The 17,944-nt window shown below is 39.7% G+C and overlaps 1 protein-coding gene across 1 annotated transcript in view; it reads right to left on the reverse strand.

The window, feature by feature from the left end:
- Positions 1-16,742, reverse strand: part of LOC117457798 (prolactin-releasing peptide receptor) — a 62,220-nt gene extending 45,478 nt beyond the window's left edge. The window contains exon 1 of the mRNA XM_034098030.2: positions 16,667-16,742. Within this exon, the coding sequence (XP_033953921.1) occupies positions 16,667-16,683 (17 nt within the window). The 5' untranslated portion in view covers positions 16,684-16,742. The remainder of the gene's footprint in view (positions 1-16,666) is intronic.
- Between the last annotated feature and the right edge of the window lie 1,202 nt (positions 16,743-17,944).

The raw sequence follows: 17,944 nt of genomic DNA on the forward strand, positions 1-17,944 counted from the left end.
AATCACATGAATCTCCCGCCCCTGACACACAAGCAGCGGTTTGATTGGCTAGAGCTTGTACTGGCATATGATTCGATTGGCTGACGCCTCGCCTAGGCGTCAAAAGTTGAACATTGCTCAACTTTTGCAGCGAGCCACGCCAGCTACGCTCCACGTCGCTTCCCACGATGCATTTCGGCTAAAAGTGACGTCACCCCATTCAAAGTGAATGGGGAAGCGTCAACGCACGCCGCTGTGTGGACGGGCCGTTAAGATGTCAGGCCCTGTCACAGACAAATGTGAGTACGGTAGAATGGTTTCCCAATATATTTTTTAATACAAATAACATTTTCCCATTGATCACATGTCCCTGATTGTATCTAAAATGTTTTTTTAATCCTTTTAAGAATTCTTAGCAACCTATCAGTTAACTGTAGTGGACGGTAAGGAAAGAATAATCACCAGGTAGTCATAGTGTTGTAAAGAAAATACTTTTACACCAATTCTTTTTCTAAACAGCTGATGTGGATATGATCCCCCACCTCCAAGCTCACAATTGTAGAGGTTATTTAACTTAAAAAATAAATAAATAGTCAATTTCTGTATTATAATTTCCTGTGTGACAGGACTGACACCTGTCGTGACAGGGTTGACAGCTTGTGACAGGACTGACTTAATAGATTGAATTGATTCAGAAAATGTATGTTTGTATTTTTTAAATCTTGTTTTGGTAAGTTTTCCTTTTTAAAATTATTATCATGATTCAATATTAGACTGATGTGGTAATAATCATTTAAGGACACACGATAAGATTTGATAGAAATGTATTGATAACTTCTCGAAGCATTGTTTTAATAAACACATTTATTACAACATAACATTGGTAATCTACAATTCATTTCATTTAATAATTGATTAATTGTCAGCTTAAAAAATGTTTTTCAATTAAGTAACAGTTAAATACAATTTCATTTTGTTTTTGAAAGCGAAAAAAACCAAAACACACTGCATGCATGTCATTATTTCAATTGGAGCTAATGACAAGTACGAGGACATTTTTTTTCATCTTCTATTTTGCCAATTTGGCCCAAACTTCTTTTTTATCTCATGATGACGGCTGGTCACAGGCTGAGGCGGTTGAATGAAAAAAATTACATCCTCAAATAGGTACCAGATCATGTCTTCTCTTGCGCGCCCGACACTGCCTCTGTCTCTCAGCTGCACTGACTGAGCCATTAAACTGCAATTTCCATGAATTAAAACAAATTACTGCCATTGTTACTTAAAGATAATAACCCCCATTACAATATTAACAGGTATTTAAAGGTCCCCTATTATACTGTTTTTCATTAATACATATTAGAGATCTCAGAAATACGAAAAATGTCTCTGAGGTGTTTGGCTGTTTTGTGACAGTGCCTGACGTGACAGGTCAGGGCTTGACGTAACAGGGCCTGACCGTCGGCCATTTTAACTGCCATTACTCAGCATTTCAACATGTTAGCTTAAAAATAGTTAGCTTGCTAGCAAGGGATTTTAGTCAACTTTAATACATTTTTTAAAAACAAAAACAATATAATCCTTTTCTGGGATATTTGAACGTGACAGCACCTGACCCTTTAGCTCAGGGGTGGGGAACCTCCGGGCCGTATACGGCCCGCGAGACAATTTGGTACGGCCCTCGAGGTAATTTATAAACACACGCAAAAAATAAAAAAATGAAAGAAATCTAGACCGCAACAAAATTAAACAAGCGAGTGCCTGTTTTTCCTGGCCAAGGTCAGGGTCCTTGAACACAACACGAGCCTAACGTGTCATCACGTGGTATATGTCTCGACTCGACTGATAGGGGTGCAGTTCTGACGGAGAGCACCAGAACGCCACTCCAGCACTTCAGAAATTGCAGCACCGATAAGTCCATACACATGCCGCAGTTTCTGCGTGTCTGTGTCTTTTGTTGAAAGCCCAGTGGCGATCTGCTCATCTGTCATACTGACAGACAGTCAATAACTGTGTTGTTATCATTAGCATCTGGTTAGCTAGCTATGCTAACGAATATAAGAAGCTTTGTCTACAACCAGTGAGGTAAAGGCACATCTTTATATGATCATTATAGTTATAAAAAAAATAAGAGAATAAAGTAAACAGGTATAAAATACTATATGACAGTTATTAATAAACAAGAATACAGTTTGAAAGGGGAGTGATTTGTCAAATATCCATAAATTAAAAGAAAATCTGTTTACAGTTGTGTTTGGGTGTTGAGAGATGTGTCCATAGATCTCCTAATGTTGCTCTCAAAGTGCACCAGATTGATGCTTTTAACTTCAACATTTAAAAAAAAATCTTCCCAGGGGAGCATGCCCCCCGGACCCCCCTAGAGGAGGTTAGGTCCCCCACCCACTTAAATCATGTTCACATGGATAGGAAACTAAATACATTTGCACACATCTTGTGTCCATATCTCTCTGTTTTGGTGGTCACGCCACACCCTGCACGTGCATGCATACACGAGTCATGGTGAGATATCTGGATTAAGAGGTTGCTTTTTCTTTGCACAGAATGAAATGAATGGGCTGTGATTTTAGTTTTTTTAAGCAGAGGTCAATAACTTGTACGGCCCTCTGAGGATATTGTAAAAATTGAAATGGCCCTTGAGAGGAAAAAGGTTCCCCACCCCTGCTTTAGCTTGTCCACGTAAAAAAAGGTGTAAAAACAAGATTAAAATATTAAAATTCAAGGACAGAATTTACCCACTTCAAGGACAGCTCCTCCTCAGTCAGATGATGTAACTCCTTCACAATCATGTTCTTAAAGGTGTATTACACCATTTTTTAAGGAGTATTTTATGAAGCGTGACAGGACTGACCAAAAACATGGGGACTGTTGTAAAACACAATGTTTTGGTCAAATGTAAGCATTATTCAATGTTTTCAATGAACTGTGGTAAAAGATAACAAGTTAAATGTGTTATTAATGACGTTGTTTTTAAAATAAAAGTTTTTAGTTCATTAAGAAATGTAAACCCTCGCTCCAATTTGGCTGGGGACAGGCCATTTTTAAGAACTTCTATTTTTCAAAAGTGTTTTTCAATAAATTAAAAAACACCTGAAACCCTAATGAATCACAGACCTATGTACAAACAACTCACAAAACACAACTATCTCATCAGTTTTAAGATATTTTATGGATTATAATTTGTATTCACTGTAACAATCCCAGGACAGATAATATACGTTTCTGGTAGAATGTACCACAAAGTGTGTGTGTGTGTGTGTGTGTGTGTGTGTGTGTGTGTGTGTGTGTGTGTGTGTGTGTGTGTGTGTGTGTGTGTGTGTGTGTGTGTGTGTGTGTGTGTGTGTGTGTGTGTGTGTGTGTGTGTGTGTGTGTGTGTGTGTGTGTGTGTGTGTGTGTTCGTTGGAGCTATGTGCAACTCCAGGCATATGCTCGAACGGGAGCTGCCTGGACGCTGCAATCATGTTTCGCGCACTATCCGTGCTGACTGTGCTGACTTTTCGTACAATGTCCCACTGTCTGGCTACCTGCATAAAGTCAAGTGCTCGGCGCAGTTGTCGGCGAAATGTCGCTCCTCTGTTTTCATTTAAACAGCGCCTTATTTATATCCGTTAGCGCAGCTAGCTAGCACCAGATGCTAACAACAACAATACACGTAAGGTCTCTCTCTCGCTCGAGCCACACATACACACACCCTCCCGGTCCTCCCGATGGCCAGTCGGTGCCTGCCGGTGAGCGTGGAAGTGTGGTCTGCCACAAGCAGGCAGCAGGAGCGGGGCTGTCAGCATCAGCTTGTAGATGGTATTTTATACCCCGGCCACACGAGGACGAAAACGGCTAAACGCATAGGATTAACTCAAACGCAAAAAAGTGCAATGGATAGTGTCTGTTCACACGAGACAGCTCCGTTTAGCTCCAACCGCTGGAGAAGCTGAAGTATACTGTATATGCAGGAGCCTGTACGTGGCGCTGTAACTCCCTCCACAAAAGCAGCGAAGAAGCATGGTTGTCATGGTTGCCCTTCTGTTTATTCTCCGCGGTGGGGGCCGAGAGAACCGGGCAGAGTTTTTCGCCAGTCAACGTGTATTAAAGTTTAAATCTTCCGACAAAATTATAAAAGTGCCGGTCAAAGCTCTTCTTTGTTATTTATTGAGCTTTAAAACAAATGAATAACGACTCTATATAATATAATAATAAAATACACGGAGCCTCTCTTTTTCCTCCCTCTCTTCTGACAGCGTCAGTGTCTGTCTCATGCAGCAGCTGATCCAGTAATGAGTGACCCGGCCGACAGTAAAAATAAACATATTTATAACTAGTTTAGGTAGTTTGAGAGGTGTCTCCGTCCTGTCAGATTAGACTTCACTCGCGTTTATGTCGTTTATATGACAGCTTGTGACAGGACTGACTTAATAGATTGAATTGATTCAGAAAATGTATGTTTGTATTTTTTAAATCTTGTTTTGGTAAGTTTTCCTTTTTAAAATTATTATCATGATTCAATATTAGACTGATGTGGTAATAATCATTTAAGGACACACGATAAGATTTGATAGAAATGTATTGATAACTTCTCGAAGCATTGTTTTAATAAACACATTTATTACAACATAACATTGGTAATCTACAATTCATTTCATTTAATAATTGATTAATTGTCAGCTTAAAAAATGTTTTTCAATTAAGTAACAGTTAAATACAATTTCATTTTGTTTTTGAAAGCGAAAAAAACCAAAACACACTGCATGCATGTCATTATTTCAATTGGAGCTAATGACAAGTACGAGGACATTTTTTTTCATCTTCTATTTTGCCAATTTGGCCCAAACTTCTTTTTTTATCTCATGATGACGGCTGGTCACAGGCTGAGGCGGTTGAATGAAAAAAATTACATCCTCAAATAGGTACCAGATCATGTCTTCTCTTGCGCGCCCGACACTGCCTCTGTCTCTCAGCTGCACTGACTGAGCCATTAAACTGCAATTTCCATGAATTAAAACAAATTACTGCCATTGTTACTTAAAGATAATAACCCCCATTACAATATTAACAGGTATTTAAAGGTCCCCTATTATACTGTTTTTCATTAATACATATTAGAGATCTCAGAAATACGAAAAATGTCTCTGAGGTGTTTGGCTGTTTTGTGACAGTGCCTGACGTGACAGGTCAGGGCTTGACGTAACAGGGCCTGACCGTCGGCCATTTTAACTGCCATTACTCAGCATTTCAACATGTTAGCTTAAAAATAGTTAGCTTGCTAGCAAGGGATTTTAGTCAACTTTAATACATTTTTAAAAACAAAAACAATATAATCCTTTTCTGGGATATTTGAACGTGACAGCACCTGACCCTTTAGCTCAGGGGTGGGGAACCTCCGGGCCGTATACGGCCCGCGAGACAATTTGGTACGGCCCTCGAGGTAATTTATAAACACACGCAAAAAATAAAAAAATGAAAGAAATCTAGACCGCAACAAAATTAAACAAGCGAGTGCCTGTTTTTCCTGGCCAAGGTCAGGGTCCTTGAACACAACACGAGCCTAACGTGTCATCACGTGGTATATGTCTCGACTCGACTGATAGGGGTGCAGTTCTGACGGAGAGCACCAGAACGCCACTCCAGCACTTCAGAAATTGCAGCACCGATAAGTCCATACACATGCCGCAGTTTCTGCGTGTCTGTGTCTTTTGTTGAAAGCCCAGTGGCGATCTGCTCATCTGTCATACTGACAGACAGTCAATAACTGTGTTGTTATCATTAGCATCTGGTTAGCTAGCTATGCTAACGAATATAAGAAGCTTTGTCTACAACCAGTGAGGTAAAGGCACATCTTTATATGATCATTATAGTTATAAAAAAAATAAGAGAATAAAGTAAACAGGTATAAAATACTATATGACAGTTATTAATAAACAAGAATACAGTTTGAAAGGGGAGTGATTTGTCAAATATCCATAAATTAAAAGAAAATCTGTTTACAGTTGTGTTTGGGTGTTGAGAGATGTGTCCATAGATCTCCTAATGTTGCTCTCAAAGTGCACCAGATTGATGCTTTTAACTTCAACATTTAAAAAAAAATCTTCCTAGGGGAGCATGCCCCCCGGACCCCCCTAGAGGAGGTTAGGTCCCCCACCCACTTAAATCATGTTCACATGGATAGGAAACTAAATACATTTGCACACATCTTGTGTCCATATCTCTCTGTTTTGGTGGTCACGCCACACCCTGCACGTGCATGCATACACGAGTCATGGTGAGATATCTGGATTAAGAGGTTGCTTTTTCTTTGCACAGAATGAAATGAATGGGCTGTGATTTTAGTTTTTTTAAGCAGAGGTCAATAACTTGTACGGCCCTCTGAGGATATTGTAAAAATTGAAATGGCCCTTGAGAGGAAAAAGGTTCCCCACCCCTGCTTTAGCTTGTCCACGTAAAAAAAGGTGTAAAAACAAGATTAAAATATTAAAATTCAAGGACAGAATTTACCCACTTCAAGGACAGCTCCTCCTCAGTCAGATGATGTAACTCCTTCACAATCATGTTCTTAAAGGTGTATTACACCATTTTTTAAGGAGTATTTTATGAAGCGTGACAGGACTGACCAAAACATGGGGACTGTTGTAAAACACAATGTTTTGGTCAAATGTAAGCATTATTCAATGTTTTCAATGAACTGTGGTAAAAGATAACAAGTTAAATGTGTTATTAATGACGTTGTTTTTAAAATAAAAGTTTTTAGTTCATTAAGAAATGTAAACCCTCGCTCCAATTTGGCTGGGGACAGGCCATTTTTAAGAACTTCTATTTTTCAAAAGTGTTTTTCAATAAATTAAAAAACACCTGAAACCCTAATGAATCACAGACCTATGTACAAACAACTCACAAAACACAACTATCTCATCAGTTTTAAGATATTTTATGGATTATAATTTGTATTCACTGTAACAATCCCAGGACAGATAATATACGTTTCTGGTAGAATGTACCACAAAGTGTGTGTGTGTGTGTGTGTGTGTGTGTGTGTGTGTGTGTGTGTGTGTGTGTGTGTGTGTGTGTGTGTGTGTGTGTGTGTGTGTGTGTGTGTGTGTGTGTGTGTGTGTGTGTGTGTGTGTGTGTGTGTGTGTGTGTGTGTGTGTGTGTTCGTTGGAGCTATGTGCAACTCCAGGCATATGCTCGAACGGGAGCTGCCTGGACGCTGCAATCATGTTTCGCGCACTATCCGTGCTGACTGTGCTGACTTTTCGTACAATGTCCCACTGTCTGGCTACCTGCATAAAGTCAAGTGCTCGGCGCAGTTGTCGGCGAAATGTCGCTCCTCTGTTTTCATTTAAACAGCGCCTTATTTATATCCGTTAGCGCAGCTAGCTAGCACCAGATGCTAACAACAACAATACACGTAAGGTCTCTCTCTCGCTCGAGCCACACATACACACACCCTCCCGGTCCTCCCGATGGCCAGTCGGTGCCTGCCGGTGAGCGTGGAAGTGTGGTCTGCCACAAGCAGGCAGCAGGAGCGGGGCTGTCAGCATCAGCTTGTAGATGGTATTTTATACCCCGGCCACACGAGGACGAAAACGGCTAAACGCATAGGATTAACTCAAACGCAAAAAAGTGCAATGGATAGTGTCTGTTCACACGAGACAGCTCCGTTTAGCTCCAACCGCTGGAGAAGCTGAAGTATACTGTATATGCAGGAGCCTGTACGTGGCGCTGTAACTCCCTCCACAAAAGCAGCGAAGAAGCATGGTTGTCATGGTTGCCCTTCTGTTTATTCTCCGCGGTGGGGGCCGAGAGAACCGGGCAGAGTTTTTCGCCAGTCAACGTGTATTAAAGTTTAAATCTTCCGACAAAATTATAAAAGTGCCGGTCAAAGCTCTTCTTTGTTATTTATTGAGCTTTAAAACAAATGAATAACGACTCTATATAATATAATAATAAAATACACGGAGCCTCTCTTTTTCCTCCCTCTCTTCTGACAGCGTCAGTGTCTGTCTCATGCAGCAGCTGATCCAGTAATGAGTGACCCGGCCGACAGTAAAAATAAACATATTTATAACTAGTTTAGGTAGTTTGAGAGGTGTCTCCGTCCTGTCAGATTAGACTTCACTCGCGTTTATGTCGTTTATATGACAGCTTGTGACAGGACTGACTTAATAGATTGAATTGATTCAGAAAATGTATGTTTGTATTTTTTAAATCTTGTTTTGGTAAGTTTTCCTTTTTAAAATTATTATCATGATTCAATATTAGACTGATGTGGTAATAATCATTTAAGGACACACGATAAGATTTGATAGAAATGTATTGATAACTTCTCGAAGCATTGTTTTAATAAACACATTTATTACAACATAACATTGGTAATCTACAATTCATTTCATTTAATAATTGATTAATTGTCAGCTTAAAAAATGTTTTTCAATTAAGTAACAGTTAAATACAATTTCATTTTGTTTTTGAAAGCGAAAAAAACCAAAACACACTGCATGCATGTCATTATTTCAATTGGAGCTAATGACAAGTACGAGGACATTTTTTTTCATCTTCTATTTTGCCAATTTGGCCCAAACTTCTTTTTTTATCTCATGATGACGGCTGGTCACAGGCTGAGGCGGTTGAATGAAAAAAATTACATCCTCAAATAGGTACCAGATCATGTCTTCTCTTGCGCGCCCGACACTGCCTCTGTCTCTCAGCTGCACTGACTGAGCCATTAAACTGCAATTTCCATGAATTAAAACAAATTACTGCCATTGTTACTTAAAGATAATAACCCCCATTACAATATTAACAGGTATTTAAAGGTCCCCTATTATACTGTTTTTCATTAATACATATTAGAGATCTCAGAAATACGAAAAATGTCTCTGAGGTGTTTGGCTGTTTTGTGACAGTGCCTGACGTGACAGGTCAGGGCTTGACGTAACAGGGCCTGACCGTCGGCCATTTTAACTGCCATTACTCAGCATTTCAACATGTTAGCTTAAAAATAGTTAGCTTGCTAGCAAGGGATTTTAGTCAACTTTAATACATTTTTTAAAAACAAAAACAATATAATCCTTTTCTGGGATATTTGAACGTGACAGCACCTGACCCTTTAGCTCAGGGGTGGGGAACCTCCGGGCCGTATACGGCCCGCGAGACAATTTGGTACGGCCCTCGAGGTAATTTATAAACACACGCAAAAAATAAAAAAATGAAAGAAATCTAGACCGCAACAAAATTAAACAAGCGAGTGCCTGTTTTTCCTGGCCAAGGTCAGGGTCCTTGAACACAACACGAGCCTAACGTGTCATCACGTGGTATATGTCTCGACTCGACTGATAGGGGTGCAGTTCTGACGGAGAGCACCAGAACGCCACTCCAGCACTTCAGAAATTGCAGCAGCACCGATAAGTCCATACACATGCCGCAGTTTCTGCGTGTCTGTGTCTTTTGTTGAAAGCCCAGTGGCGATCTGCTCATCTGTCATACTGACAGACAGTCAATAACTGTGTTGTTATCATTAGCATCTGGTTAGCTAGCTATGCTAACGAATATAAGAAGCTTTGTCTACAACCAGTGAGGTAAAGGCACATCTTTATATGATCATTATAGTTATAAAAAAAATAAGAGAATAAAGTAAACAGGTATAAAATACTATATGACAGTTATTAATAAACAAGAATACAGTTTGAAAGGGGAGTGATTTGTCAAATATCCATAAATTAAAAGAAAATCTGTTTACAGTTGTGTTTGGGTGTTGAGAGATGTGTCCATAGATCTCCTAATGTTGCTCTCAAAGTGCACCAGATTGATGCTTTTAACTTCAACATTTAAAAAAAAATCTTCCTAGGGGAGCATGCCCCCCGGACCCCCCTAGAGGAGGTTAGGTCCCCCACCCACTTAAATCATGTTCACATGGATAGGAAACTAAATACATTTGCACACATCTTGTGTCCATATCTCTCTGTTTTGGTGGTCACGCCACACCCTGCACGTGCATGCATACACGAGTCATGGTGAGATATCTGGATTAAGAGGTTGCTTTTTCTTTGCACAGAATGAAATGAATGGGCTGTGATTTTAGTTTTTTTAAGCAGAGGTCAATAACTTGTACGGCCCTCTGAGGATATTGTAAAAATTGAAATGGCCCTTGAGAGGAAAAAGGTTCCCCACCCCTGCTTTAGCTTGTCCACGTAAAAAAAGGTGTAAAAACAAGATTAAAATATTAAAATTCAAGGACAGAATTTACCCACTTCAAGGACAGCTCCTCCTCAGTCAGATGATGTAACTCCTTCACAATCATGTTCTTAAAGGTGTATTACACCATTTTTTAAGGAGTATTTTATGAAGCGTGACAGGACTGACCAAAAACATGGGGACTGTTGTAAAACACAATGTTTTGGTCAAATGTAAGCATTATTCAATGTTTTCAATGAACTGTGGTAAAAGATAACAAGTTAAATGTGTTATTAATGACGTTGTTTTTAAAATAAAAGTTTTTAGTTCATTAAGAAATGTAAACCCTCGCTCCAATTTGGCTGGGGACAGGCCATTTTTAAGAACTTCTATTTTTCAAAAGTGTTTTTCAATAAATTAAAAAACACCTGAAACCCTAATGAATCACAGACCTATGTACAAACAACTCACAAAACACAACTATCTCATCAGTTTTAAGATATTTTATGGATTATAATTTGTATTCACTGTAACAATCCCAGGACAGATAATATACGTTTCTGGTAGAATGTACCACAAAGTGTGTGTGTGTGTGTGTGTGTGTGTGTGTGTGTGTGTGTGTGTGTGTGTGTGTGTGTGTGTGTGTGTGTGTGTGTGTGTGTGTGTGTGTGTGTGTGTGTGTGTGTGTGTGTGTGTGTGTGTGTGTGTGTGTGTGTGTGTGTGTGTGTGTGTGTGTGTGTGTGTGTGTGTGTGTGTGTGTGTGTGTGTGTGTGTGTGTGTGTGTGTGTTCGTTGGAGCTATGTGCAACTCCAGGCATATGCTCGAACGGGAGCTGCCTGGACGCTGCAATCATGTTTCGCGCACTATCCGTGCTGACTGTGCTGACTTTTCGTACAATGTCCCACTGTCTGGCTACCTGCATAAAGTCAAGTGCTCGGCGCAGTTGTCGGCGAAATGTCGCTCCTCTGTTTTCATTTAAACAGCGCCTTATTTATATCCGTTAGCGCAGCTAGCTAGCACCAGATGCTAACAACAACAATACACGTAAGGTCTCTCTCTCGCTCGAGCCACACATACACACACCCTCCCGGTCCTCCCGATGGCCAGTCGGTGCCTGCCGGTGAGCGTGGAAGTGTGGTCTGCCACAAGCAGGCAGCAGGAGCGGGGCTGTCAGCATCAGCTTGTAGATGGTATTTTATACCCCGGCCACACGAGGACGAAAACGGCTAAACGCATAGGATTAACTCAAACGCAAAAAAGTGCAATGGATAGTGTCTGTTCACACGAGACAGCTCCGTTTAGCTCCAACCGCTGGAGAAGCTGAAGTATACTGTATATGCAGGAGCCTGTACGTGGCGCTGTAACTCCCTCCACAAAAGCAGCGAAGAAGCATGGTTGTCATGGTTGCCCTTCTGTTTATTCTCCGCGGTGGGGGCCGAGAGAACGGGGCAGAGTTTTTCGCCAGTCAACGTGTATTAAAGTTTAAATCTTCCGACAAAATTATAAAAGTGCCGGTCAAAGCTCTTCTTTGTTATTTATTGAGCTTTAAAACAAATGAATAACGACTCTATATAATATAATAATAAAATACACGGAGCCTCTCTTTTTCCTCCCTCTCTTCTGACAGCGTCAGTGTCTGTCTCATGCAGCAGCTGATCCAGTAATGAGTGACCCGGCCGACAGTAAAAATAAACATATTTATAACTAGTTTAGGTAGTTTGAGAGGTGTCTCCGTCCTGTCAGATTAGACTTCACTCGCGTTTATGTCCATATCGAGAGAAAGATAAATAATCTGAATTCAGTGTGCAGTTTACTTTGACGCGGGGGTGAGCAGCAGAGGTGGGGAGAGTCGGGGCTATTGCCTCATCATTATCAGAAAATGATCGTATAGGGCGTGCCGTACACATGGAGCCGTTGGACCCCCCAGAGTGTTGCATATGCCGTTCTATCCACCTTGGGACCCGTTATCGTTTCCGCAGTCGTTTAGTGCCGTATTCGGTCGTCCTCGTGTGGCCGAACGGTCTGACACTAAACAGTAACGCAAACGACCGTTTTCGTCCTCGTGTGGCCGGGGCATTAAAGTCGATACGCTCTGAAACTACGGGGCGGCCGAGGAAAAAAATACACATGCGTTAATCGCGTTAAAATAATTTGTGGCGTTAATTTTTTTTTGCGTTAACGCGTTATTAATGTTTACATGGACTGGCCCCCACCCTCCCTTAGGGGAATTCATCCGCAAAAAACACACTGGACGCTGCACTAGGTCAGAAACCAGAGGAGACTGTGAAGTCCACCATAGACGGACCACTTTTGGACAAAATGTCCTCTCCGTTAAAGGCAGCTCGTTCTGGAATAGCCTCCCAACTGAGATACAGTATGGGATTGTCCCACTCTCAATAGCTTTAAAGGTCAATTAAAATAATGGTTGACTTGAGAAACAAACAGACGTGCAATCACTGCTAAATGCACTTTAATACAGGGGTATCTCCTCTTGCACTTTATGTAGCACTTTTATCTTTTCTTGCACTTTATATGTCGTAGCTGCTATATTGTACTGCCATGTGGTAAATACTTGTGTATGCTGCTCTTGCTCTTTTGCACTTTTTGCATATCATGTATTTTGTTTTTGCTATGTTTGTAAAATGTAATTTTCTTAAATGTTTTATGTGAGGAACTGTGGGTGGAAATTAGCTCAAAGCTAAATCTGGCACTGTTACGCTTAACACATTTGAATGTTTTAAGTGTTCATTACTGTCCCTGCCAAATAAACGATTAAACCAAGGAAGTAAACAATGGAAAATGAGAAATCTCCAACGAGGCGTTTTGGGGCAGCATAGACAGGTATTTTCTGTGTACTTTGAGGGTTTTTGACTCTGCAGACCGTTTACATGCATACAAACCTTCATAACACACAAGGGGACGGGTAATAACCGGAAAAGCATGACATGGGCCCTTTAACAGGACCGGGGAGGCCGCGGCCGTAATAATTCTATTAACATGGACATTTGATTCCATACATAGTTAGATAATAGTTGGTGAGATATTTCAGTCTGGACCAAAGTGGTAGACCAACTGAACAGGGATGACATTGGCATCTCCAGAGCCAAACGCCGAATAAATGAGTGGAAAAAACGTATGCAGATGCGATCGGGGCAAGATCGGTCACATGGTTTGGTGCGTATGACATTTATGTAAGTCAAGGCCTTCCCAGGTCTCAAGCCAATTGAAGGTTTTAAACCAATGTGTTTTACAGCATATTAGGTTGTACTAACATACCGATTTATATTATAAATAATCACAGGAAAGCATTGTGTGTGTTTCTCCTTTTATCAATGGAACAAAAACCTTTCGGATCATTTCCTTTTTTCACTAAAAGCAGGTATATGATCATAATAAGTATAATTAATACTAAAACTAAATGATTGCTTAAGGTTTTTGTTTTTTAACTAGAAGCCTTAATCACAATAAACCTGATACGAAAAAAACAGTTGTTGAGAAAGGTGGTGAAAGGCCAACCAAGGTTACCCCATCCCATCATTGGGTGAATAAATAATTCAGATGGTTGATAAAAATCTTTAGCGGATGGATCCACTCCAGTGATTCAATATCAGAACATCCTAACCTGTTAGTAACTCTACTGCTCAGCAGCACTCTCCACTTTAGTGGTGGCGTCTCCTGGCAGCTTGCATTCTGTCTTTGGTTTCTCGTTTGTTATGCACGGGTCCATGATTAACAGCAGGAATATGTTTTCTGATCCCACCTGGTCTCACGCATCTACATTATCTGACAGCTTAGAAGAAACACATCTTTGCCTAGTAACACTGTTGCCATGGCCTTTGTGGAAACCATCCAGACTAATTTGTGATGCATGATGAGAATTGAGAGCCCTCAAAATGCTAAACAGGAAAGAACGACTCTAGACGACTCTCTAAATCTATTTTCTCTGCTCTCTTTTCCTGTCTTTATATGCGTTCATTATTTGCTCTCTCTGACTCCACATGACATTTTCCAACCCATGCTCTTCATATCAGTTTTGCGTCTCCAACGAGAGCCGGGGGCAGAGGCTAGACAAATGAGGTTGAAGTTCCCCATGCAATTGTGATGATGACTTAATGCACCTCATTATTTGAAATGAAAATTCATTATTTTAATTGACAATGCAGGAGGCCAGGTCGATTTTTATTCGGCATTATTGCTAGAGATGAGAACGGAAATGGAATAGTACGCCCGTTATCTTATAAATAATTTTCCTGTCAGTTGCACCATCCAAGAACTAATTCACCATGACATCAAACTCGGTCTACACTCCTAGGAACTTACAACAAAAAGGAGAAAAAAACTTCCCAAAACGTGGTTTAATTTAAGAAAGAAAAATGACAAAAATGCCTGATTGGAATTTGGATGATATGATATAATTTTGTCAAGCACAATATATTGAAATATCATGGGATAAATAAACAGATATTAGCATGTTCTCAGTTTGGCTTTTCTTCTGTTTTCCATGTTTAATTGTTGAATAAAAATAATGAAGGAAATATTTAACTAATTCTAATATCCTATTATTGATGGATTTAACAAACAGAACACTTTTTAATATGCATATTTCTAATGATACTCTCTCATTAACTTAAAATATCCCTCTTTCGCACTGTGTTCATCCTGAAAGATGATACCACGATGGCGTTAAAAAAAACAAATTACATTTCCTATCCTAATGCATATTTATTTAGGCAGCACAGAACACAAACACCTGCCTCCTGGGGGGGAAGACTTTTGTTTTGTTGACCACCTATCACCTCAACTCCGTGTGGAGCTTCTCACTGTTCACTGCGCCACCTGCTCCCCATCTCTGCTCCTGTTATGATGACTCCAGTAGCTAGAGGGCTTGTCTTTTTTTAATTCCTTTCTGGGATCAACCATGTGAATAGATGATAAAACCTACTTGTTTGTGAAATTCATCTTGAACATTTGAACTGAGTGTCAGCCATGACAACAATCAGACCCACTAACCTTAAAGCTAAACAGAATCGATAATCACATCGTATACTAACCATTATAGGAGTTAAAACTTTTTCATTTCGTATAATAAAATTAACTCATATGATGTATATGATGGACAATCGTTTTTACACTTTTTAACTTTGGATAACACGTTTCTGTCACTCAACACAACACACTCCACAGCTGTTGTTTTTGTGGGTGCTTTGAGGTGTTTTAAATTGAGTACAGGAGATTTCACACTGCAGCAAGCGGACAGCAAGTTATTCTTTTCACAGTCTGCAGGGCTAATGATAAACCGCTGGCTAAATGTTATTATATTCTGCTGACCCTTTCATTAAGAGAGGTCAAAGCCACTCAGCCATCGGCTCTGCCAAGAAACAATCCATCACAATTTGAGACGTACACATATGGACAAGTGCACTGAGTAGAACAAAAACACATAAGGACTGTGTTATATTAAAAACCAGGGGGAGTGTGTATTACAAGAGTTTGTTGGCATGTTAATGCTTCAGCAGCTTTATTCTTTTCCTTTCTTTCTTGTCTTCAAGATTAGATTTTTTAACAACAGAGTTTATAATGCCTTGCTGTTCAGCCTTCAGCTCGACTTTCTGTCAGTGCCCCTTTTTGGGTGCCACAGATTACCAGAGGAAATGACATTTTTTACTTTTCAAATGTCATCTTTTGTAAGAAATGGTCTGAAAAAAAACATGCCAAAGAAAACTGTACTCAAGCTTTTGGCAGGTTACACTTTTCTTTTCAGAGAATTATATTCACCAACACCATTTAGAAAAATATTTGACATTCAATGTCTGGGAGAAACTGCAGTGTGCATGTTCATGTCCTATCCATGTAGCTGGTATCATTCTGTAATTGCTGCTCATACTTTTTCAGTGTTATTTGTCTATTTTATTTCATGTTAAGTCTAAGACTGTTGCTATTTGCAAATCATTTTAATGAAGGTTTAATTCAGGTTTGTCTAGCCCCTGCATGCTAATAACAAAACTTGCATATGATTATTCTTGTGAGTAACCTGAAATGGCAATAGTTTGCATTCAAAATAATTCAATTAGATAATTCTGGCAATCACAACACATTCAATTATATATAAAAGCTTAAGATGTTATTATACTGCCTGTAAGCAAGGTGATGTATTGCCATGTTTTTAACTTTAATTTAAATTATTATAGACACACGCACCAGAGGAATACAATCTAAGTTAAAAAAAGTTTCCTTTTATGTAATCAGAACATTCCTCACAATCATGGCTATATTTGTATTGCAATCTGAGATTTTTTTTTACATTTGCCAGTAAATCAGTAAAAACATAAAAGTACCTGCAGGATATATATATATATATATATATATATATATATTCAAATTATCAGTCAAAAGTCAATCATTTTTAAAAATAATTCATCATAAAGCATAATATTGAGATCCTCAAGTGTATCAATATGTTCTTAACCCCTTATGCAGTGAATTGGCGAATAGAGATGGAGTATCTTACCTGTGCAGAAATATCATAAAATGTGCGATCTTGTGAATATCCCGATGCGATCTCACCCCAGTTCAGAACATTTGCTTTTTTCCTTCTTTTTTCTGTTGCCTTTGTTTCTTCACTCCTTTTCTTTAGTTACAGATCTTACAAGGATAGTCAGAAATACTTTCCTGCAGGTTATTTAGAAACACGCCGAGTAATGAGGAGTCGGACAGGAACGGTGTCTTCTCACTCAGCGAGACTGAGAGTGACAGAGAAAAACTGGAACCACATAACCTCTCTCCCTGGAATCCTCATAAACGGTCCCCCCTCCCATCTATCCTTTACTTTGTCTCTATCCACTCTAAACACATATACACACACACACACACCTTTGCACGAATCCCTTGCAATATGCTGTGAAGACCTCCGCAGCTACCTATTGTTTGCCCTTGTGGGAGAAGGCAATCGTTTTTTCTTTTTGCATTATTTGCTGAATGACAGCCTGATTGCCTGCCAAGTCTTCAACACCTGAATAGGAATGAGAGAGAAAATGAGTAACCATAAGGAAAGGGGACATAATTGTATTTACTTTGCTCTGTACATTAGAACAACAAATTGAGGATGCATGCAAAAATGTGTGAGCAAGACTTCAGCTTAAATACACTTGAACAAAAAAGAATGTACAGTCACATGTGAAGCCCTGGGGTTGACATTTGTGCTGTCACTCCTCTCCCGATGTTTCTTAGTGCTCTTTGTAATGTAATGGCCTCTCAGAGGAACCCCTGCTGACATATTGACAGCAGCTACAGCGAAGGCAGCGTCTAATAATGTTGAAACCCCCAGCTCATCCTTTATCCCTCTCTCCCCCTCTTTTCTGGGGAAGGTTGCTCCATATCTCTATTTTTGAATGCATGATGAGGATCTGACATTTGAGCTTAGAAATCTACTCTATTCTACAACAACCATTGTACCGTACCCCACATCAATTCAATTTAAGACGGACCACTCAATAAAGCGCACTATCCTTCCAAATGCGTAAGAGCTCTGAGCGCGCAGGTCTTTTTGTAAGAGCCTGAAAGAAAACTGAATGTTTGATTGGCGAGCCACCGTGGAGGAGTTGAAGATAAAAGGGGACTGAAATGGCAGTTATTAAGATGTCCAGCTGCAGGACTAAAGCAGCACTTTATTCAATGGTAAGAAATAAACTCACACAATGAAAAGTAAATAAATATAGGTTTGGTTGTTTGAAAAGCATAAAATGTCAACATTTTATCCAACAACCTACTGTAATTATTTTCTTCACCA

This window comes from Pseudochaenichthys georgianus, chromosome 13 (assembly GCF_902827115.2).
Source record: "Pseudochaenichthys georgianus chromosome 13, fPseGeo1.2, whole genome shotgun sequence".
In the NCBI taxonomy this organism is placed as follows: Eukaryota; Metazoa; Chordata; class Actinopteri; order Perciformes; family Channichthyidae; genus Pseudochaenichthys; species Pseudochaenichthys georgianus.